The 23,781-nt window shown below is 43.9% G+C and overlaps 1 protein-coding gene across 1 annotated transcript in view; it reads left to right on the top strand.

Annotated features, from left to right (window-relative positions):
* Positions 1-239: 239 nt before the first annotated feature.
* Positions 240-23,781, top strand: part of LOC126456825 (platelet-activating factor acetylhydrolase-like) — an 84,167-nt gene continuing 60,625 nt past the window's right edge. The window contains exon 1 of the mRNA XM_050092627.1: positions 240-485. Within this exon, the coding sequence (XP_049948584.1) occupies positions 353-485 (133 nt within the window). The 5' untranslated portion in view covers positions 240-352. The remainder of the gene's footprint in view (positions 486-23,781) is intronic.

The raw sequence follows: 23,781 nt of genomic DNA on the forward strand, positions 1-23,781 counted from the left end.
TGTAGAAGCGGTATTGCACCTACACGCCCTTTCAATGTTGTCATATCCTCCCACAGCCTCATTCAGTAACACACTCCCATTCGCACGCTCACGAACCAACTGTCGCGCGCGCCGCCACTGTGGCAGCGGAGAAATTGGGCGCACAGAAGCGCGTCTGCGCCTGCGCGTACGAGGTCATTGCGCGAGGTGGGGCGGTGGATGGGAGAAAGAGAGGGGGCGCCCAGCCAGTAACTATTCAGCACAGTACTGTAGAAGAGGTGGGGTCGACGGTCCGTGCCGCGAGAGGGGCTGCAGTCAAGATGCCCGTGACTAGTCGAGCCCTGTCAGTGGGCTGTTGGAAATGACGTAAAAAATGTCCAGCGGTAAACGATCTCGACCTTGTGCCTCGTTTCCAAGATCTGTCTACAGTATTACGGCAGCCTCAGTGTTGAACATGTTTCTCAACCTCCTCAGGAGATCGTGCCGGCGTCTACCGAAGGCAGAAGGTAAGTACAAACTGAATTTTTACTGCTCTTCGCGCCAAGTGTTTCGTTTCACGTTTTTCATTGAGTTACTACGTGCGTCTCCATATCTGCTAAAGCAGCAAAGCGGCTTTTTACGTACGCAAGCGTATAGGTCGTAGTCTGTAACAGTGGAAAATGCTTTGACAGCGCTGACTCCTGCGCGTCCGTTTTTCGTGTGTGTCATCTTTGGGCTTAATACTGCTGCAGGACCTGTACAGTGTCGCCGTAGTATACAGTTCATGGGCGTGTAGCGTCCCACGGATCCCACTGTTAGTGCTGTACTAATCGGTAATTTATAGTTGGGGATCGGCTTACTTATATGAAATGATACAATGCAGTAGTGTGTGAAACGTATTGACAACGTAATTATTCAAGATGCGTGCTCTTTTTGCACTATCTTCAAGGTGCGCAAAATATCAACACTTATACACTGCAAATAACTGTGAAGTGAATGGCAGAGGAAACACAGCATTGCACAATTTATAAGGATTTCCTCACGTTCCATTAAAGGTTGAAGGACGGGAAGAATGATTGTCGTCTGTGCACTCTGTAATTAGTATACTCATGATTTGGCTACCCCCACGGGAGCGATACTTGGAGGGTTGTAATATATTACTGGATTCATCACTTAACGCAGGTTTCTGAAATTTTGTAGTCAGATTTCCAAGGGTAATTTGCGTATATCTCCAGATTTTTCAGTATCTCCGTGACTCATATCCAGAGGTCGTACAAACCTGTGACAATTCGTGCTGCCCTTCTTACACATTCAGTATCTCCAGATAGTCCTACACGGTACGAGTGCCACACACTGGAGCGATTCTAGGTTGGTTCGCAAGAGTTGTTTTGTAAGCAATCTCCTTTACAGACTGATTAAATTTTCCCCAAAAATGGTGCAGAGTACCTTCGATGGAATGTCTTCATCGAGCACTTTACGACAATGTGTAGGATAAAATAAAAAGTTACGGTATTTATTGTTATGAAGGTGAGTAAATAAATTCATGACATTAGTCGTACGGTACATTTACGTTAATTTATTTGAAGCTGCGTCCGAAGTTGAAGGCGTACATGTTCTTAGCCCCACTAAATCACAGCCAGTCTGGAATAATGCAACCTAGCCTCTACATTCCATCTATATGTAGGTTGTCCATTGTTTCCGTTGCCTGAATTACACCATGAATACTTCAAAGCATGGCCGTGACGAGTGTGCATACCTGTTAGCGAGTTTACAAGCCAGGTACAGCTCCCAGCTGCAAATTGTAGTTAGCAGTTTCTCTTACTCGTCGTTGAATTTGACCATTAATCATTTCAGACGAATGATTGCATAATTACTTTTGAATACATCGTAAGAGCAGACAGTGATCAATGTTATAACTAATAGTTACTATTAAAATCAGTCTTGATCACAAATTTATTTATTCTGGTAACCGGTTTCGACCACGCCTGTGGTCATCTTCAGACCAAAATGCTGTGTGAGCAGGAGCCTCCTTCTGGTGGTAAATCAGTGGTCGAAACCGGTTACCGGAATAAATAAATTTGTGATCAAGACGGGATTTTAATACACTACTGGCCATTAAAATTGCTACACCATGAAGATGACGCTACAGACGCGAAATTTAACCGACAGGAAGAAGATGCTGTGATATGCAAATGATTAGCTTTTCAGAGCATTCACACAAGGTTGGCGCCGGTGGCGACACCTACAACGTGCTGACATGAGGAAAGTTTCCAAGAGATTTCTCATACACAAACAGCAGTTGACAGGCGTTGCCTGGTGAAACGTTGTTGTGATGCCTCGTGTAAGGAGGAGAAATGCGTACCATCACGTTTCCGACTTTGATAAAGGTCGGATTGTAGGCTATCGCGATTGCGGTTTATCGTATCGCGACATTGCTGCTCGCGTTGGTCGAGATCCAATGACTGTTAGCAGAATATGGAATCAGTGGGTTCAGGAGGGTAATACGGAACGCCGTGCTGGATCCCAACGGCCTCGCATCACTAGCAGTCGAGATGACAGGCATCTTATCCGCATGGCTGTAACGGATCGTGCAGCCACGTCTCGATCCCTGAGTCAACAGATGGGGACATTTGCAAGACAACAACCATCTGCACGAACAGTTCGATGACGTTTGCAGCAGCATGGACTATCAGCTCGGAAACCATGGCTGCGGTGACTCTTGACGCTGCATCGGACAGGAGCGCCTGCGATGGTGTACTCAACGACGAACCTAGGTGCACGAATGGCAAAACGTCATTTTTTTCGGATAAATCCAAGTTCTGTTTACAGCATCATGATGATCGCATCCGTGTTTGACGACATCGCGGTGAATGCACACTGGAAGCGTGTATTCGTCATCGCCATACTGGCGTATCACCCGGCGTGATGGTATGGGGTGCCGTTGGTTACACGTCTCGGTCACCTCCTGTTCGCATTGACGGCACTGTCAACAGTGTTCAGATGTTTTACGACTCGTAGCTCTACCCTTCAAAATGGCTCTGAGCACTATGAGACGGAGGTCATCAGTCCCCTAGAACTTAGAACTACTTAAACCTAACTAACCTAGGGACATTACACACATCCATGCCCGAGGCTGGATTCGAACCTGCGACCGTAGCGGTCGCGCGGTCCCAGACTGAAGCGCCTAGAACCGCTCGGCCACTCCGGCCGGCGGCTCTACCCTTCATTCGATCCCTGCGAAACCCTACATTTCAGCAGGATAATGCACGACCGCATGTTACGGGTCCTGTACAGGCCTTTCTGGATACAGAAAATGTTCGACTGGTGACCTGGCCAACACATTCTCCAGATCTCTCACCAATTGAAAACGTCTAGTCGATGGTGGCCGAGCAACTGGCTCGTCACAATACGCCAGTCACTACTCTTGATGAACTATGTTATCGTGTTGAAGCTGCATGGGCAGCTGTACCTGTACACGCCATCCAAGCTCTGTCTGACTCAATGCCCAGGCGTATCAAGGCCGTTATTACGGCCAGAGGTGGTTGTTCTGGGTACTGATTTCTCAGGATCTATGCACCCAAATTGCGTGAAAATGTATCACATGTCAGTTCTAGTATAATATATTTGTCCAAAGAATACCGGTTTATTATATGCATTTCTTCTTGGTGTAGCGATTTTAATGACCAGTAGTGTAGTAACTATTAGAATGGTTGCATGGTTAATTCAAGAAGACTATGACGATTTCATGCCCTCCTCATTGTCTCTCTGAACTAATACTCCGTTTCTGATTACATCCATGTTGACGAAATGCTCGTTCCTTCCTTCTTTCCTTCCGTAGGTCTTGCACGTCTTGCTTTTTGTGTTTTTTTGGTTCCATGAACTATGTCTTAAACTTGCCCGTGTAAGGAGAAATTGCTAACGTGAATGTCTGCAAAAGAATGGGAATAAATACAGAATATCTCCGAATGTTGACACATCGACCTCCTTAGTGTGACATCTCACGGCTACATCTTCTGAAAAAGGTGTACCGTGTATGTAAACAGATGCTGTTGCTGCCGAAGCATTTACACTTGTGGTATTTGCAGTCTATGCGAAACTGACTTCGTCAGAGTTCTGATGACGCTGGGCCATATTTGTTTATCTGCGCGTCGATGACAATTTAACAGCGTCTATCCGTGAATGAAACTTTACATTACCGTTATTGTACCACGTCCTTGTTGGGCAGTCCTCCCGGATTCTATGTCTGTGCATCTTCATTGCTTGGTCTGACAAATAATGCTATGGCGCAAAGAACAGGAATTTCGAGTTTTACATCCGATCAACATCGAGATCAGAAGAGGAGAAGCACTTGGATGAAGAGAGAAATCGCTCTTGACCCTGCTGTAGGAACCAATCCTGTATCTGAAACTTCCTGGCAGATTAAAACTGTGTGCCGGACCGAGACTCGAACTCGGGACCTTTGCCTTTCGCGGGCAAGTGCTCTACCAACTGAGCTACCCAAGCACGACTCACGCCTCGTCCTCACAGCTTTACTTCTGCCAGTATCTCGTCTCTAGTTCTGCAAGGTTCGCAGGAGAGCTTCTGTAAAGTTTGGAAGGTAGGAGACGAGATACTGGCAGAAGTAAAGCCGTGAGGACGGAGCGTGAGTCGTGCTTGGGCAACTCAGTTGTTAGAGCACTTGCCCGCGAAAGGCAAAGGTCCCGAGTTCGAGTCTCGGTCCGGCACACAGTATTAATCTGCCAGGAAGTTTCATATCAGCGAACACTCCGCTGCAGAGTGAAAATCTCGTTCTGGATCAACCATGTATTTCCCTAAAGCGATTTACGAACAGTACCAAAATGATCACATAACTAATGAGGAGGTATTGAATAGAATTGGGGAGAAGAGGAGTTTGTGGCACAACTTGACAAGAAGAAGGGACTGGTTGGTAGGACATGTTCTGAGGCATCAAGGGATCACAAATTTGGCATTGGAGGGCAGCGTGGAGGGTAAAAATCGTAGAGGAAGACCAAAAGTTGAATACACTAAGGAGATTCAGAAGGATGTATGTTGCAGCAAGTACTGGGAGATGAAGAAGCTTGCAGAAGACAGGGTAGCATGGAGAACTGCATCAAACCAGTCTCAGGACTGAAGACCACAACAACAAGAACAACAACCAAAATGAGAATTTAAATATAAATCTAATGCCATAACTATTACGCACTCTCTCTCTCTCTTTGATGGCTCAGAGGAAGTGAAACAAAATGACAAAGGTCTTAATTCTTTAGACATACGGGCCAACATTCAAACGTGGAAAATGTCTTTAAATGAGAATATGCTAGGGTAGACTTGACTCTGACTGTTGTGAATATCAAAAGTACGGGTATCGTTCTAAAAGTAAATAACGTTTGGATCTGACGACCAGCTCAGTTCATCCCCCTAACCTCCCCTCTACCCCCCCCCCACTCCCTTCTGAGACGTGTCGTAGATGTGACGTCAAACAACGTGCAGGGACGGCTGCTTGAGTTTATATGTGCGATTCTAAAATGTGTGACAAAATTAACGATACCACCAAGTGTGAGATTCGTAGTATAAAACGGCTTCTGAATGCAGAAAAAGGTTCGACTTTTGAGAGATGAACACAATGAACAACGAATGGGAACTGTATTGATTTTTTCTCGATCAGTAAGACAAAGATGGAGAGCAGTTTTTGAACCAAATTGTTACTGGTGACGTGATCTGGGTTTCGTACAAAAGTCCAGAGACAGTCAGTCAGTGAAATGGCATGATAACGACCTCAATAAAACCAAAAAGCAAAACAAATTCTGGGCACCGTGAAGGTTACAGCCAAACTGTTTTGGAATCGAAAGGGCGCCCTGTTCGTCGACTTTATGTCTAGAGGAGGGATAGCGACCTACTGTCACACCCATCACCGACTACGACGCGCCGTTCAAAACCAATGACGTGGATTGTTGTCATCACTATAACGCTGACTCGCATTCTCTCTGTTGACCATGGGGTTCCTGCGACAGCTTTAAGTGGGAAGCTTTTGTCATGTGCCAATGTGCCTTATTGCCGGAGTTGACCCCGAGTGATTCCATCTTTTACACAAATTTAAGGATTTTTTTTTTGGCCAGAAAGCACTATAGAATTGACAATGAACGGAAAGAGGTCGTTAGTGACTGGTTCAACAACTTGGCGGCAACTGAGTTTGCAGAAGGCATAGGAAAGCCTGTGGAGCGCGACGATAAATGTTTAAATTTGAGCAGCGATTACGTAAAAAATAGCTAAGATATCAAAATATGTTGTAAATTAATTATCTTGAATAAAAATTTCTTTGTTTTTAGAATGGCCCTCGTACAAATTGCTGTAAACAGTCACATTTATAATTTATTACTTTCCACTACTCATTTCAGAGCACCATACATCCACCAAGAGGTGGGTTTTATATCGATGAGGCTTGCGTATGTTGTATGTACAACTTTTTGAATAACCTGTAGCTTTGTGTTTCGTTGGTCACAGGCTCTCTTATGAAGTTCCACAAGGCTCAGTGTTAGGTCCACTGCCGTTTCTCATGTGTGTAAACGACATTTGTATAATTTACAACAAGCAGAGTAGTTATTTTTGCGGATCAATCTAAACATATAAACAGCAGCAGAAGAAATGGTGTGTAAACTTCTTAAAAGGTATTAGTCATTGTTTTCTGCTAATGGTCCCACTCTCAATTTCGAAACATAGTCAGTTCTGCACCTGTAGATATGCAGTATCAATGATAAATGTAACACATGGTGAGAAATAATAATCTTTCGGTGCCTGTATTCATGAGAATTTAAACTGGGTGAAACATTTTAAAACTCCTAAAATAACTTCCTTCTACCACATTTGTACTTCGGTTTATTGCAAATCTTGAGGAGACGTCAATCAGTGAACTAACGTATTCTGCTTATTTTCATTCAAGTATGTCATTGGGATAATGCTCTGTGTTAACTCATCCTTAAGAAAGATAGTCTTCACTGCTTAAAAACCTGCTATAAGAATAACATGTGGTGTCGCCCACGATCATCATGTAGATAACTGTTCAAGGACGTGGGAATTTTGCCTCTGCTTCACTCTGTGTTTATTGCCTCATAAAGAACCTATTACAGTTGAAAAGGAACAAGATGTACAAAATTATAATACCAGAAGAATAAATGACATTCATTATTCCACTTTAAGGTTGCCTTTAGCACAAAAAAGGTGCGCACAGTGCTGCCACTAAAAGTTTTGATCATTTATCCAAAGGCGTAGTGAGAAGTGTTATACAAGAACAGTGGCTTGTGATACCAATTGAAGAAAGAGACTTTTAGAGGTTTGAAGCAACGCTCATTGTACTGGAGTTCTTGCGTTATACATGCTACTGACTGAGAAAGATTGCTTTAATTCGCTTTGTCATTAACAAACAAGACAGTATTTGTTAGCAATTACTTTTTTTTACAGTTTCAAGTAGTGCAGCCCACTTCCATACAGCTAAAGCAAGAAGCCATCACCTGAAATGTCGCTGATTCTGTTCCAGATACGATCGTTGATGTGGATTCTGAGTTATTTTCCTGTCGTCTAAATGTGAAGTTCTGATTATGAGTTGTCTTCCGGTGATGACTAAAGTAATGTCAACCTTGTCAGCGTAGACATCTGGTGGTGTATCGACGCACTGGGATAAAGACAGGAATATCCGCTACACCGTGAAGGAGGAGGAGGAGGATATTGGTGTTTAACGTCCCGTCGACAACGAGGTCATTAGAGACGGAGCACAAGCTCGGATTAGGGGAGGATGGGGAAGGACGTTGGCCGTGCCCTTTGAAAGGAACCATCCCGGCATTTGCCTGGAGTGATCTAGGGAAATCACGGAAAACCTACATCAGGATGGCCGGACGCGGGATTGAACCGTCGTCCTCTCGAATGCGAGGCCAGTGTGCTATACACCGTGAAGCAAAAAGCTGAAAGGATCATGTGAAGTTTTTGGCACGTTAGTCATTACTGCAGGAGGATGAAATAATTGTTTAAATAATGAAAATGGCAACAATTGCTTATTTTTTACCGCTTAGCACAACGCATTTCGAGAATTTATTCTCATTTTCAAGTGAATTTTCGCATTTGTTTACATGAAAATGGTTGGCGCTGTTTGCATGTGTCCCTTTCTGCCTCTCTTGCTTCTTTTCGAAGTTAGAAGGTATTGTGCCTCCTCCATATCACACAGATGCAAATCATCACTATAATGATTTGGGTGTGTGTGATATTCTGTATAATGGAGGAGGCAGAATACCAGAAACTTCTAAAAGAGAGACAGAAAAGCACACATGCAAAAAATAAGTAACTGGTGCAGTTTTCATTATTTAAATCATGAATGACACCACTGCAGGCCTTCCCAAAACATCTAATGTGATGAACGAAAGTAAGGGTGAAATGAGCCGATAAAACGCAAACAAATTACACCCATTTTCGTGTTTTGTATTGTAAATCATCGGAATGAAATAAAGACTCGAAATGGATACACATTTACATTTTCCGATAAGTCACATCACTATTGCTAAGGAATGCCCGTAGACTTATAGGTGGCAACATGCAATACAGACCGCAACTCTTTGTTATTTTCTTTTCGCGTTACTGAAAGGCTACGCTGTTCGTTTGGAAACAGTGATAAGTTGCACATGATAAAAAGCACGATAACGACCGAGTAAGATAGCGTTGGCTAAGAAAATTCCTATATACCTTTTTACCTGTGCCTCAGCTGTGAAACGTTCTGATGTATTTATTTATTTATTTATTTATTTTTGACCTAGTGGGTCCGTATGAAGTCTCAAGGACATTGTCGTTATTGTTTAACGGTGTCTGTTCTGCAACGTTATTAAAACTTCTGATTGTGCAGACACAAAATTCTACATGGGAAACTGCGATTCTATGGCATCGCTCTTACATGGACGGAATCTTACTTTCATAACATAACCAAGGGATTCACATTGACAGACTGCGTCAGTGGAATCAAACTAATCCCAGAAATATTTTATTCGTGGCTGTAATTTGCAGCAACTGAAATATTATTTTTTTCAAGATAAATTTCAGTCACCAGTTTCAAATAAGTTTTGTTATGCTTTACCGGTTCCGACAAATTAATTTTTCATCTTTAGAAGCATACAAAATTAGGGATATTATAAATCCTTAGAACATGGCAATATATTTATTTGAAGTGTAAAAAGTGTATTACAGAAGCTTGCCTAGTTTAGCAGAGAGCACTTGCTCAACAAAGAGGGCGAGAATTCATGTAACAGCAAACAGTTTAATTCTTAATCGAACAAGGACAAACAGAAACCTTCTGCTGATACCAGACATAGGTGTTAGTAGGCATACGTTGCATGACACATTGTGTGAATTTCCGAAGAATCCACCTGGAAGTTAGAACGGAGTCAACAGATACATGAAGTAACCAAGAAGCCCAATTTGGCATGTTTTGCACTTGTTGATTTAAGAATCGGGGCGCTAATTTATTTTACAATCTTTCGTTCATTATTTTCTTGCGGAAATATCGTCTGCGGTAAAGCACTTAAAGCAAATAAAGGAGGTATTAGTTCAGTAAAAGCAAGGGTTGCATGTTTAGCACTTAGAAAGTTCTCTCATTTCGTTGACTTAAGATTCGGGGCGCTAATGTATTTTACATTCTTCCGTTCATTATTTTCTTGCGGAGTTATCGTCAGAGGTAAAACACTTAAAGCAAATAAAGCAGGTATTAGTTCAGGAAAAGCAAGCAGTAAGAACACTGCGTAAAGTAGAGAAGCAAACATCTCGTACAGGCCTCTTCAAAGACCTTGGACATTTTTCGCTCATTCCCAAGCACACTTACTCTTTAATAGTATTTATCGCCAGTAACAAACATCTGCTTTAGTTATCTGCGTTTTACAAAATCATAATACAGAAAAGAAATTATCATGTAGACTTTGCATTATTGTCTGGTGTTCAGAGTAGGATCTTATATTCTTACGCTAGGATCTTTAGAAGTTTCGAGCTGACACAGGGTAATAAATTGGTTACCAGTGTGATTTTGTAGATATTAAGCCATCAATACAAGATAAAGAGATGTTGTTTGCTGTAACTGAGAAAGTATCAGATTTTCTCAAGTTAGCAGTTTATTCTGCGTTAAATTTAGCACGAGTAAGCACAAATAGTTTCCAGCAGTTTGCTGATAGTTATTCATCAGTGTAGCTTATAACAGATTATTGTATTTGCTAAGTGTTACATCTGCCAGCTGGCTTGCCGCAATGGTAACATCAGTTCCCGTCAGATCACCGAAGTTAAGCGCTGCCGGGCTGGGCTAACACGTGGATGCGTAACCATCCGATCTGCCGAGCCCTGTTGGCAAGCGGGGTGCACTCAGCCCTTGTGAGGCAAACTGAGGAGCTACTTGATTGACAAGTAGCGGCTCCGGTCTCGTAAACTGACATAAGACCGGAAGAGCGGTCTGCTGACCCCATGCACCTCCATATCCGCATTTAGTGACGCCCGTAATCTGAGGATGACACGGCGGCTGGTCGGTTCCGTTACGCTTCCGTGGCCCGTTCTGGCGGACTTTAGTTTTTTTAGTGTGTTATCTGAACTCTTCTACATTTTAATAGAATTTCTAAGTAGGTATAGAACTACCGCGACCGTCAGTTTTGTATTCAGTTGTTAATTTGCTACTTTCACATTTCCGCAAAATTACTGCTTTGTATTTTGAGTCAATAAACTTGTGTATGAATATACCGAAAGTTCCAAGAATTAAAAATAACGCTGCCGCCAAACCAGTAACATACTATTTGGTGACAAGGATTCAAAGAATCGCCAAGACAGTCCAGAATGGCAACTGCAGAATTCACGGAGCAGCGCAACGTCACGGGATCAAAAGTCAAGTACACCTGCGTTTCCCGTGTTCGAAAGAACAAAGGAACAATGGAACACGCTCGGTACTTGTGAGTCGCCTAGATCAGTATTCTGCAGACTGATCACGAAGTCTCATTACCCCCTATTGTGTGTCTACATATTCATAGATGGTCGCATTATATATGTGGGATCTTGGAAGAGACCAACTTTGAAGTAGTGTGACTTCTCTTTGTTAGACTGAAGCACCATAGAAACTGGTATAGGCATATAAACAGACAGACAGTACGGCACTGCGTTCGGCAACGCCTATATAAGACAACTGTCTGGTGCAGTTGTTAGATCGGTTACTGTTACTACAATGGCAGGTTATCAAGATTTAAGTGAGTTTGAATGTGGTGTTATAGTCGGCGCACGAGCGATGGGACACAGCATCTCCGAGGTAGCGATAAAGTGGGGATTTTCCCGTACGACCGTTTCACGAGTTTACCGTGAATATCAGTAACCAGGTAAAACATCAAATCTCCTACATCACTACGGCCGGAAAAAGATCCTACAAGAACGGGACCAACGACGCCTGAAGAGAATCGTTCAACGTGATAGAAGTGCAACCCTTCCACAAATTGTTGCAGATTTCAGTTCTGGGTCATCAACAAGTGTCAGTGTGCACACCATTCAACGAAACATCATCGATATGGACTTTCGGAGCCGAAGGCCCACTCGTTTACCCTTGATGACTGCACGACGCAAACCTTACGCCTCGCCCAGACCCGTCAACACCGACATTAGACAGTTCATGACTGGAAACATGTTGTCTCGTTTCAAATAGAATCGAGCGGATGGACGTTTACAGAGTATGGCGACAACCTCATGAATCCATGGACCCTGCATGTCAGCAGGGGACTGTTCAAGCTGGTGGAGGCTCTGTAATGGTGTGGGGCGTGTGCAGTTGGAGTGACGTGGAACCCCTGATATGTCTAGACACGACTCTGATAGGTGACACATACGTAATCATCCTGTCTGATTACCTGCCTCCATTCATGTTCATTGTGCATTCCGACTGACTTGGGCAATTCCCGCAGGACAATGCGACACCCTACACGTCCAGAATTGCTACATAGTGGTCCTAGGAATACTCTTCTGAGTTTAAACACTTCCTCTGGCCATCAGACTCTCCAGACATGAACATTATTGAGCATATCTGGATGTGACGCAACGCGCTGTTCAGAAGAGATCTCCATCCTTCGTACTCTTACGGGTTTGTGGACAGCCCTGCACGATTCATGGTGTCCGTTCCCTCCAGCACAGGTTCAGACATTAGTCGAGTCCATGCCACGTCGTACTGCGGCACTTCTGAGTGCTCACGGGGGCCATGCACGATATTAGGCAGGTGTACCAGTTTCTTTGGCTCTCCAGTGTATTTATTCTAGAGTATCTGTGTGCACACTATCGTTTTCATAACAGAATATGATTTCCCTCTCCGTTCAATGTGACATTCTCCTCAACATCGCTGGCGTGATGGCAGTAAATATGCGTCGAAGAGCACCCTTAAGTTCGTCAACTGTCTCGTAATGTGTGGCAGCAACCTTCTGTTTAACGAAGCCCCAAAATGCATTGTCGCAAGATGACAGTTCAGTATTTCGGGATGACCATTCCAAATCTGCAGGCAAATGGACAGAACGATGTCCAATCCGTTTATCACGAAATATCACATTGAGATAGTCTCTAACGGCAATAGCGTAATGGTCTGGTCCTCCATTCTGCTGGAACTGTGCACGACCAATTTGTCCCCGATCTTCCAGATGTAGAATAAACAAATGATATCATTGAAAAATGATATCATTGACGTCGGTATGCAGTAGGGTTCAAAATGGCTCTGAGCACTATGGGACTCAACATCTTAGGTCATAAGTCCCCTAGAACTTAGAACTACTTAAACCTAACTAACCTAAGGACATCACACACACTCATGTCCGAGGCAGGTTCGAACCTGCGGCCGTAGCAGTCCCGCGGTTTGCAGTAGGGGTTTGGAGCATACACTGTATTCAAACATTATGAATCACCTCGAAGGGAACGATCTATTGATGCGTAATCAGCATGGTTTCAGAGAACATCGTTCTTGTGCAACGCAGCTAGCTCTTTATTCGCACGAAGTAATGGCCGCTATCGACAGGGGATCTCAGGTTGATTCTGTATTTCTGGATTTCCGGAAAGCTTTTGACACCGTTCCTCACAAGCGACTTCTAATCAAGCTGCAGGCCTATGGGGTATCGTCTCAGTTGTGCGACTGGATTCGTGATTTCCTGTCAGGAAGGTCGCAGTTCGTAGTAATAGACGGCAAATCATCGAGTAAAACAGAAGTGATATCAGGTATTCCCCAGGGAAGCGTCCTGGGGCCTCTGCTGTTCCTGATCTATATAAATGACCTGGGTGACAATCTGAGCAGTTCTCTTAGATTGTTCGCAGATGATGCTGTAATTTACCGTCTAGTAAGGTCATCCGAAGACAAGTATCAGTTGCAAAGCGATTTAGAAAACATTGCTGTATGGTGTGGCAGGTGGCAGTTGACGCTAAATAATGAAAAGTGTGAGGTGATCCACATGAGTTCCAAAAGAAATCCGTTGGAATTCGATTACTCGATAAATAGTACAATTCTCAAGGCTGTCAGTTCAACTAAGTACCTGGGTGTTAAAATTTCGAACAACTTCAGTTGGAAAGACCACATAGATAATATTGTGGGGAAGGCGAGCCAAAGGTTGCGTTTCATTGGCAGGACACTTAGAAGATGCAAGTCCACTAAAGAGACAGCTTACACTACACTCGTTCGTCCTCTGTTAGAATATTGCTGCGCGGTGTGGGATCCTTACCAGGTGGGATTGACGGAGGACATCGAAAGGGTGCAAAAAGGGCAGCTCGTTTTGTATTATCACGTAATAGAGAGTGTGGCAGATATGATACGCGAGTTGGGATGGAAGTCATTAAAGCAAAGACGCTTTTCGTCGCGGCGAGATCTGTTTACGAAATTTCAGTCGTCAACTTTCTCTTCCGAATGCGAAAATATTTTGTTGAGCCCAACCTACATAGGTAGGAATGATCATCAAAATAAAATAAGAGAAATCAGAGCTCGAACAGAAAGGTTTAGGTGTTCGTTTTTCCCGCGCGCTGTTCGGGAGTGGAATGGTAGAGAGATAATATGATTGTGGTTCGATGAACCCTCTGCCAAGCACTTAAATGTGAATTGCAGAGTAGTCATGTAGATGTAGATGTAGATGTAACATAGTGAGATACGGACTCTGATTCACAGCAGCGTCAAAGAAATGTGGAGCTACCCCAGTGGGTTCCAGACACTGCAGCCGAGGTAATGCGTGACATGTGATGAGTTGTGTTCATATTCTTCATAAAAGGGTTGTTTTTCTTTATAAATAAATGTTTCTTGCTTTTGGACTACGAGTATTCCACCCTTGACCGAGAAAAACTCTTTCCTCCTTCAAGAAAGAGTTGTTAAAACATCAACTATCCGCCCGCAGGCCTTATGACGTATCTGCACATTATCACTCAGTTCATTTGCAAACGAAGGTGTAAATGCCTTTAACTTCAATTCATTCTTCATATGTTTTTCTAATGTCGAGTTTGAAACTCCTGATTCCTGTGGCTTACGAATGGACTTCTATGGCGAACGATCGACGGACAGTGCCTGCCTCCAGGCAAGTTTCCAGCCGTGTGTCGGGACGTCCTCAACGGGGTTTATTTTTGGTGCAACCTGTTGCAAAAAGCCTTTTTTTTCGTAAAGTTGTTGGTTTTAGTGGGGAAAGATTTCTGAAACCTTACAGTGAAATCATGCTCAATATCTCTCACTGATTTTCCTCTGTGTGGCTCTTTGCGAACCCACTGCTCATTACGATTGCTTCCTTCAGAGTGTAGTAGGGTGCGCCTATCAACCATGATTTAGATGTATATCAGCACCTGCAACGAGGAAAAACAACAATTCAGTAATATCTACGAAATACATACGGAGTAATGGGACATTGCGATCACTCTGTATGTCCTTGAAAGTCCTTAGTTATTTAATCAACGGAAAACGATTAATGAATGACTCAGTGAATAATCTTCACTGTTCACGAAATGATTGAATGTCAGCTTGATGTACAACTCCACACTGTCCATCTTACAACACGTCATTAAATGCAGATTGGTTGACTTAAATTCTGGTGTGCTCTAGCGAAATCCACTGCACAAGTTACGAACCTGTCAGGAATTTCTTGTGAGGTATTCAGTTACAGTCGGCCTCAGCTCTTGGAACCAACTAATCCAATCTTCGGTTACATATATTTTCCCTTAACTTCCTTCCACAATATGTAACAAAATGGTATTTCTCATCGTTCACTGGAGGTTTTTTGGGGTTATCCATATTTGAGCTCACGTTAACATTTGGACCATCCGCACCTCGGTCAACACATCGGTCAATAGTGAATGTGGTGTCCTGGGCAACCCTCATTATACAGTGATCAATGACGGCGAAGGGAGCAACGGATGCACATTTTATGCGCTTAATATATTTATTCCTTGGTTTACGTGATTTCCGAGCATCTCGTGTGTTGCGCCTCTAACAACATCGTCGCCGATGGGACATCAACACGTAATGTTTGTTCTTCCTTTTTCTAGATGTGCAGCTTTCGCTATTGATACCACATAAGTGACATTCTTACAACGCCATACTTTCGTCTCGCCGCTTTTCATGTGAACCGTGTTCATTTCGTACCTCACGTTTACGAAAAGAGGGAGGGGGGGAGTTGAAAGTTGAATTTGGCGCTAGAAAATTCAACCTTTTCCTTTGCATTGGCTTGTTTGTTTTGCGTGCTGGTCTCTGACTACGCTGGCACGAAGCAAACTGAGGTGAATCTTAAACTGTGTTAGTGCATGGCCTGTTCAGAATCTTCGGTCTACCGATTCTTTCTTCCCTGGGAAACTTCCTACTGTTGTCAGCTTAAGGGGCCACTGCCATAAACATTAGCGGTAATGACTCGTCGGCAGCGGTTACGCATTGCTGACTAGTGCATCTGTCTGGGTGATAAAACAGGTTGGCTGTCTAGCCATTAGTTCGAAACAGAATGTTTGACTCGCTTTGTAGGCGTACGAAGCTGTTTCTTACAGCAGTTTCCCAAGTTTCTCTCTTCCACGCAGTGTGTCAAGAGAGTATTTGTGCTTTGTGTCCTTGTACAATACTGCGATGTGGTTGTACTATTACTGACAAGTGTGGAAATGAAAGGGATGGAAAGTGTCGAATGTCCCACTCTTCCCGAATACGTTCAAGGTCTGTTCAAAAAGTCCCCGGACATTCGTAATTTCGCGACAATGGTTGTTGGAGCGAAATGCGGTTGGCATCTCTGCACTCGCCTATACTTAATGTGAAACACTGTTGTATATCTGTTCGTTATTATTCAATGCCGTATACGAGGTGCATTCAAGTTCTAAGGCCTCCGATTTTTTTTTTCTAATTAACTACTCACCCGAAATCGATGAAACTGGCGTTACTTCTCGACGTAATCGCCCTGCAGACGTACACATTTTTCACAACACTGACGCCATGATTCCATGGCAGCGGCGAAGGCTTCTTTAGGAGTCTGTTTTGACCACTGGAAAGTCGCTGCGGCAATAGCAGCACGGATGGTGAATGTGCGGCCACGGAGAGTGTCTTTCATTGTTGGAAAAAGCCAAAAGTCACTAGGAGCCAGGTCGGGTGAGTAGGGAGCATGAGGAATCACGAAGAAACTGTTGCGTAACGTTAGCTGGATGTGCGGGTGCGTTGTCTTGGTGAAACAGCACACGCGCCGCCCATCGCGGACGTTTTTGTTGCAGTGCAGGAGGGGATTTGTTCTTCAAAACATTTTCGTAGGATGCACCTGTTACCGTAGTGCCCTTTGGAACGCAATGGGTAAGGATTACGCCCTCGCTGTCCCAGAACATGGACACCATCATTTTTTCAGCACTGGCGGTTACCCAAAATTTTTTTGGTGGCAGTGAATCTGTGTGCTTCCATTGAGCTGACTGGCGCTTTGTTTCTGGATTGAAAAATGGCATCCACGTCTCATCCATTGTCACAACCGACGAAAAGAAAGTCCCATTCATGCTGTCGTTGTGGGTCAACATTGCTTGGCAACATGCCACACGGGCAGCCATGTGGTCATCTGTCAGCATTCGTGGCACCCACCTGGATGACACTTTTCGCATTTTCAGGTCGTCATGCAGGATTGTGTGCACAGAACCCACAGAAATGCCAACCCTGGAGGTGATCTGTTCAACAGTCATTCGGCGATCCCCCAAATCAATTCTCTCCACTTTCTCGATCATGTCGTCAGACCGGCTTTTGCGAGCCCGAGGTTGTTTCAGTTTGTTGTCACACGATGTTCTGCCTTCATTAAACTGTTGCACCCATGAACGCACTTTCGACTCATCCATAACTCCATCACCACATGTCTCCTTCAACTGTCGATGAATTTCAATTGGTTTCACACCACCGAAATTCAGAAAACGAATGATTGCACACTGTTCAAGTAAGGAAAACGTCGCCATTTTAAGTATTTAAAACAGTTCTCATTCTCGCCGCTGGTGGTAAAATTCCATCTGTCGTACGGTGCTGCCATCTCTGGGACGTATTGACAATGAACGCGGCCTCATTATAAAACAATACGCATGTTTCTATCTCTTTCCAGTCCGGAGAAAAAAAATCGGAGGCCTTAGAACTTGAATGCACCTCGTAGAGTAGAGCATTGAGTCGCATAGCTTGCGGTTTTAAAAAGATGGCAGAGTTAGAGGAACAACGCGTCTGCATTAAACTGTGCATGAAACTCAAGAAAACCTTTACAGGGACACGCCAAATAATGTAGGAACCCTACGGCGACAAGTGCTTAAGCCGTACTGTGTGTTACGAATGGTTCACACGGTTTAAATGGCCGGAAGGAAGTTAACGGTGACCCTTGTTCGGGCCGCCATTCGACGTCTGCCGACGACGTTCACATCAGGAACATCAACGAAATTGCGCGTGCAAATGGAAGACTGACTGCGCGAGAGTTTGCAGAAGAATGTAACATGTCAGTTCGATCATGTCATGAAATGCTGACTCAGCATCTTGGCATGCATCTTGTTGCCGCCAAGTTCGTCCGACGGCTCGTGTGTCAAGAACAGAAAGACCTTCGCCTCGCTGTCTGAGAAGAACTTACGGATCGCGCTAATGAGAACGAGATTTTACTTAAGAGAATCATAACTGGTGATCTCTACATCGACATCCATACTCCGCAAGCCACCTGACGGTGTGTGTCGGAGGGTACCCTGAGTACCTCTAGCGGTTCTCCCTTCTATTCCAGTCTCGTATTGTTCGTGGAAAGAAGGATTGTCGGTATGCCTCTGTGTGCACTCTAATCTCTCTGATTTTATCCTGATGGTCTCTTCGCGAGATATAAGTAGGAGGGAGCAATACACTGCTTCACTCTTCGGTGAAGGTATGTTCTCGAAACTTCAACAAAAGCCCGTACCGAGCTACTGAGCGTCTCTCCTGCAGAGTCTTCCACTGGAGTTTATCTACGAGGGCTATCCACAAAGTACATTACGTTTTGGAATTAAAAACAAATAAAGTATTGGAAATTTTTTTTATTATATACAGATGAAAGCCACACTTAAATACTACTTTTCTACATAGTTGCCATTTAAATTAAGGCAGTTATCGTAGCGATGGACGAGCTTGGAAATTCCTTCGTCGTAAAATCCGGCCGCCTGATAAGCGTAGAAATATTTTGTGGACAAAGTTCTGGCATTTTTTGAACAGACCTCGTACAAATCTTAACATGCACCTAAGACGGGAAAAAACTATAAACAATATCAAATGGTATAGCGTGACGATTTAGTTATTTGTAAATTCCGTATAGCACTGGTACGTTTTCAATCGAAATGGTGTTGAATGAATCAGTTTACACACATGTTCTATCGGACCACAGAATTGGAAATTTTGCCTGTCATGGGATGTACTTCACATCACGTAAACTGTTCATAGAGGCACGTGCCATGTGTGGACGAGCGTTATCCTGTTGAAAAATGACACTATGCTTCTTCCACATGAGAAGTACCACACGAGGATGCAGGATGTCCGTGACACGCTATTGTGGCGTCAGAGTTCCGTCGATCACTGACAGCCGTGACTTGAAATCATACCCGATGGCCCCCCATACCATGACGCCACGGGTAACACCGCTGTTTTCCTCCAAAACATTGGAAGAATGGGTCCTCTCCCCAAGTCGTTGACATACTCGACGAAAGTCATCCGGGATTCATCTCTGAGAACAATGCAGCTCCATTAATCTGCAGTCCATGCTTCACAGTCACAGCACCATTCCAAACGCAGCCGTTTGTGTTATGGTGTTTAACTGGAGTCTGCGCAAGGGACATTAATTCCCTAGTCTGGCTATTGCTAGTCCACGACCAATGGTGCGGTATGACTCAATGTTGCAGGGAGTCCTTTACCTGTTCAGGGGCGGTAGGCGCTGGTGTGAAGGACATTACTTGTTGGACAGTACGGCCTTCCTTCCTAATGGTGTTCTGGTGTGGTCGAGTGGAACCTTGATAACGATTATGCCTGCTCTGACATTGCCATGCAGCCCAACATCAGGTCACTGTGACAGCCTAATCTCCAACAAATCTCGATATTGCACGATTCGACCAGCCGGCTAAATGCAGATCCGCAATGAGCCTCCTTCCACGCTTTGTCAGGTGCTGATAACGGTGTCTCACACAAGTACGTGGCATCTCCGTGTCCTCCACAGCACCCTGGTGCCCGTTCTACCTATCAGCGAGAATTACGACTTAGGTTGGTTGGTTGGTTTTGGGGGAAGGAGACCAGACAGCGAGGTCATCGGTCTCATCGGATTAGGGAAGGACGGGGAAGGAAGTCGGCCGTGCCCTTTGAAAGGAACCATCCCGGCATTTGCCTAGAGCGATTGAGGGAAATCACGGAAAACCTAAATCAGGATGGCCGGACGCGGGATTGAACCGTCGTCCTCCCGAGTGCGAGTCCAGTGTCTAACCACTGCGCCACCTCGCTCGATAATTACGACTTAAATCATTTACTTATTCACCGTAGTTATATTGACACCCGACCATGTCTTCTGGATGCTCAAATGGTTCAAATGGCTCTAAGCACTATGGGACCTAACATCTGGGGTCATTAGTCCCCTAGACTTACAACTACTTAAACCTAACTAACCTAAAGACATCACACACATCCATGCCCTAGGCAGGATTCGAACCTGCAACCGTAGCAGCAGCGCGGTTCCGGACTGAAGCGCCTAGAACCGCTCGGTCACAGCGGCCGGCTCTTCTGGGTGCTTCACCATTTTGGCATGCAGTGTTTATACAGGGTGAGTCAAGAGGAAACGTACATGCTTTGAGATGCGATAGTATTAGTGATTCTGAACAAAAAACTTCATGTGGACATATGCCCTATTGCGGATGGTTCCGAGATAGAACACGTTTAATATCTCTTTTGTACGTTTTTCTTTAATAATTCGAAAACCGCACACTCCAACGAAAACGTGTTTCAGTACACAGTTAAACTAAATTTGCTATAAAAAAATGTCCTGTTTATTTTTTGTCTAGGACTAACAGTTTGGGCGGAGACATCGCGAGAATATTGAAGACCTCGCGCTACGCGCGTGCTCTGTAGCTTAGGTGCTTTTTGTAGGCCAGTTTGAGGTAGTTTTCCGACCACAAGCGTCCCGTATCAAAATGTTCGTCTCAGCTTCCTCTATAGTACTGTGGTACGTTGTAAACAATGACAATTAATAATACAGAAAATAAATAGAAATGTACATTAAAAGTGTTCTATCTCGGAAACCATTCAGAACAGGGCATATATCCACATGAAGTTTTTTTGTTCATAATCACTAATGTTATCACCCGTCAAAACACGTACCTTTCCTCGTGACTCATCCTGTATGTGTGACAGCAAGTTGTTCATTTAGAGCTTACTAAATATGGGCACGGATGGGGATTGCATTGTTGATAATTCCAAGCGACAGTTGCGGTACGCGCAAGCGTATGCTTTCCGCTTGAAGAAAGCGTATGTCCTGCAAATTATGTCTCTCGCTTACTTATGCAGAATTTATCACTTACCACCACAATCAGTGATCACAACTCGCAACAAATGGAATCGATATTCACTAAACAAGTAACTACGAACACGTTTAATGGTATCGTTAGCTACGACATTCACAGCAGAGCGCTCAGAACATAACGAAAACTCAATGGCTGTCGGGGCATACGTGACGTAGGTGCGCAGAGCAAGTCTAAACTCGACATAATTCGTGACTCCAACTATAGCGAAGCTTAAAGTTAGCAATAAATGTAAACTGCTCTTTTGCTAATTTTGATTTGAAAAATCGTCTATATAATAGCAGTTGTCGAGAAGTTATTTTTTATAATACAGGGTGAATCAACAAGAATCATCCGATTTGGTGGCATTTCTATATTTCTGAACCTAATGAACATACAATGAATTTCATACATTTTCATAGGTGTTCAATATGCCCTCCTTGAGTTGCACAGCATATCCCAATGCGATATTCGAATTGTTCCCACAATGCAGCGAGCATATGTTGAGTTACAGCTTCCACGGCTGTTATTATGCGATGTCTCTGTTCATTCATTGTTGATAGTAATGGAGGCACATAAACAGTCTTTTATAAACCCCCACAAGAAATAATCACATATTGTCAGGTCCGGTGACCTTGGAGACTAGTAATGTAAGGCTGAGTCATGTGTCGAGTACGATCTATCTATCGATCAGTAATCCTTTTATTTAAACATTCCTGCACTTCCGGGTGACAGTGTGCTACCTTGCGGGAACCATGTTTCCTGTTTCCAACAGTACATTGTTCACTCTCATATCTCAAATAACATAATAGTTACGATTTTTTTAAAAATCAGATGATTCTTTTCGATACACCCTGTATTTATGTTGTGCTATTCAGCAAATAATCGAAGATTGTTGTGGGCGCATACTGAACCTCTTCCTGAGCTACTAACACCCTTATTAAACACTAATTAGTAATCAGCTTTATCTTTCTTCTGTTATTGTCGCTGTGTTTGTGTGTGTGTGTGTGTGTGTGTGTGTGTGTGTAGGAATGTGGGAGTTGTATGGAGGCACACAGTGTGTCGCGTGGCCACCAAGAGCTGTTGCATAGCGATTTGATTCACGGATCCAGTTTTATGGCTCCTTCCGTGTATAGCGTTTTTACGACTATGACGTGTGGAGCCTGAAGATGGCATCAATGTAATACCGAAACTGGTAGCACATAAGAAGTTCACAAAATAAATTTCTACAATACATACGGCTGTTGGTAAATTATTGCATCAAGAAATAGCCACTTCACTCTTCGCCCTCATGCTTGGATTCAGAACCATTCGGTTCCATCGCGGGTTTGTTTTTCCAGCATATCAGCTGTACGTTAACTGTGTTACACAGCACTATGGGTTGGTTTACAGATCAAGAGATGGCGGATACGTACCTCATGTACGGGTTCACTCAAGGTCAGTAGGAAAACTAAGTTCCCTCAATGCAATGGAAGAATGGCAAATCGACGCTTCTGTTCCCACAGTGACGGCAACCACATCGCAGTACGTTTGCATCTGTCTGAGGGTTCTTGCATTGCTTAAGCGGTTTGAGTTTGCATATTACAGGCTTTTTCAGTTTTGTAAAGATATTTTCACAGAAACAAAGGTAACAGGGAAACGAAACCGAATAAATCGTAATTGCATCACTGCTCTGCAACGAAACCGAATAAATCGTAATTACATCACTGCTCTGTAACGAAGCGCCAGAGTTCGCTGGTTCCTTTATACCAAAATACTCCGGCAATATCCCCGAACAACCTCCGCACTCTTGCCGATGGAGTTCGGATTCGCTGTGCATAATCTGTAATACAGCAGTATTGATAACGTTCTTTTTCTGTCAATTGTGATGAGTTTGGCTTCTCAATAGAATGATCTTCCGTATGAAACAGCGTGACCGACAACAGAACTACGGTACAATATTATGTCTACATCTACACCTACATCAGTACTTTCAAACCAGTGTGAGATGCATGCAGAGGGTACGTCCCATTGTACCGGTTATTAGGGTTTCCTTCCGTTCCATTAGCGTGTGGAGCGCGGGAAGAATGATTGGTAAATGCCTCTGTGCGCGCCGTAATTAATCTAATCTTTTCCTAGTTATCCCAAGGGGCGATAGGTAGGGGTAGGTACAGGGCGATTCATATAAACCTGAACTATTTCAATGGTTCATAATTTCCCTCCGAAAGCTCATAGATACGTGAAAGATGTTTTAATGATCTCAGTAGTTCTGGGAGAGTGAGAAGTACCGCCCATTGCTGGCAAGTTGATTTTGTTTGTGCGCATGAGGTCCTTTGTTCCGGCTTGTTCGGCTCGTGTTAGTTCGTTATTAACCTCGTCGGTCGCGGTTTGTGAGGTTGGGTTGGGTTGATTTGGGGGAAGAGACCAAACGGCGAGGTCATCTGTCTCATTGGATTAGGGAAGGGTGGGGAAGGAAGTCGGCCGGGCCCTATCAGAGGAACCAACCCAGCATTTGCCCCGGAAGCGATTTAGCGAAATCACGGAAAACCTAAGTCGGAATTGAACCGTTGCCCTTCCGAATGCGAGTCCAGTATACTAACCACTGCGCCACCTCGCTCGGTGTTTGTGAAGTCTCTGAGTGTGTAGTTCGGGCCTCGTGACGATAACGAGCAAATTAGCGATTCGTTCGCAGTCTTTAACTGGCAGAAACATGCAGCACATAAATCGAGAACTTGTTTTTATTGTGAAAACATATTGAAAGACAGATCCATTGGCTACAACACAACGAGCATTCCGGAGAGAATTCAGTGTGTGCAATGTCCCAAAAAAGGCAACAGTTTCATCGAT

The sequence above is a fragment of the Schistocerca serialis genome, chromosome 2, assembly GCF_023864345.2.
Source record: "Schistocerca serialis cubense isolate TAMUIC-IGC-003099 chromosome 2, iqSchSeri2.2, whole genome shotgun sequence".
NCBI lineage: Eukaryota > Metazoa > Arthropoda > Insecta > Orthoptera > Acrididae > Schistocerca > Schistocerca serialis.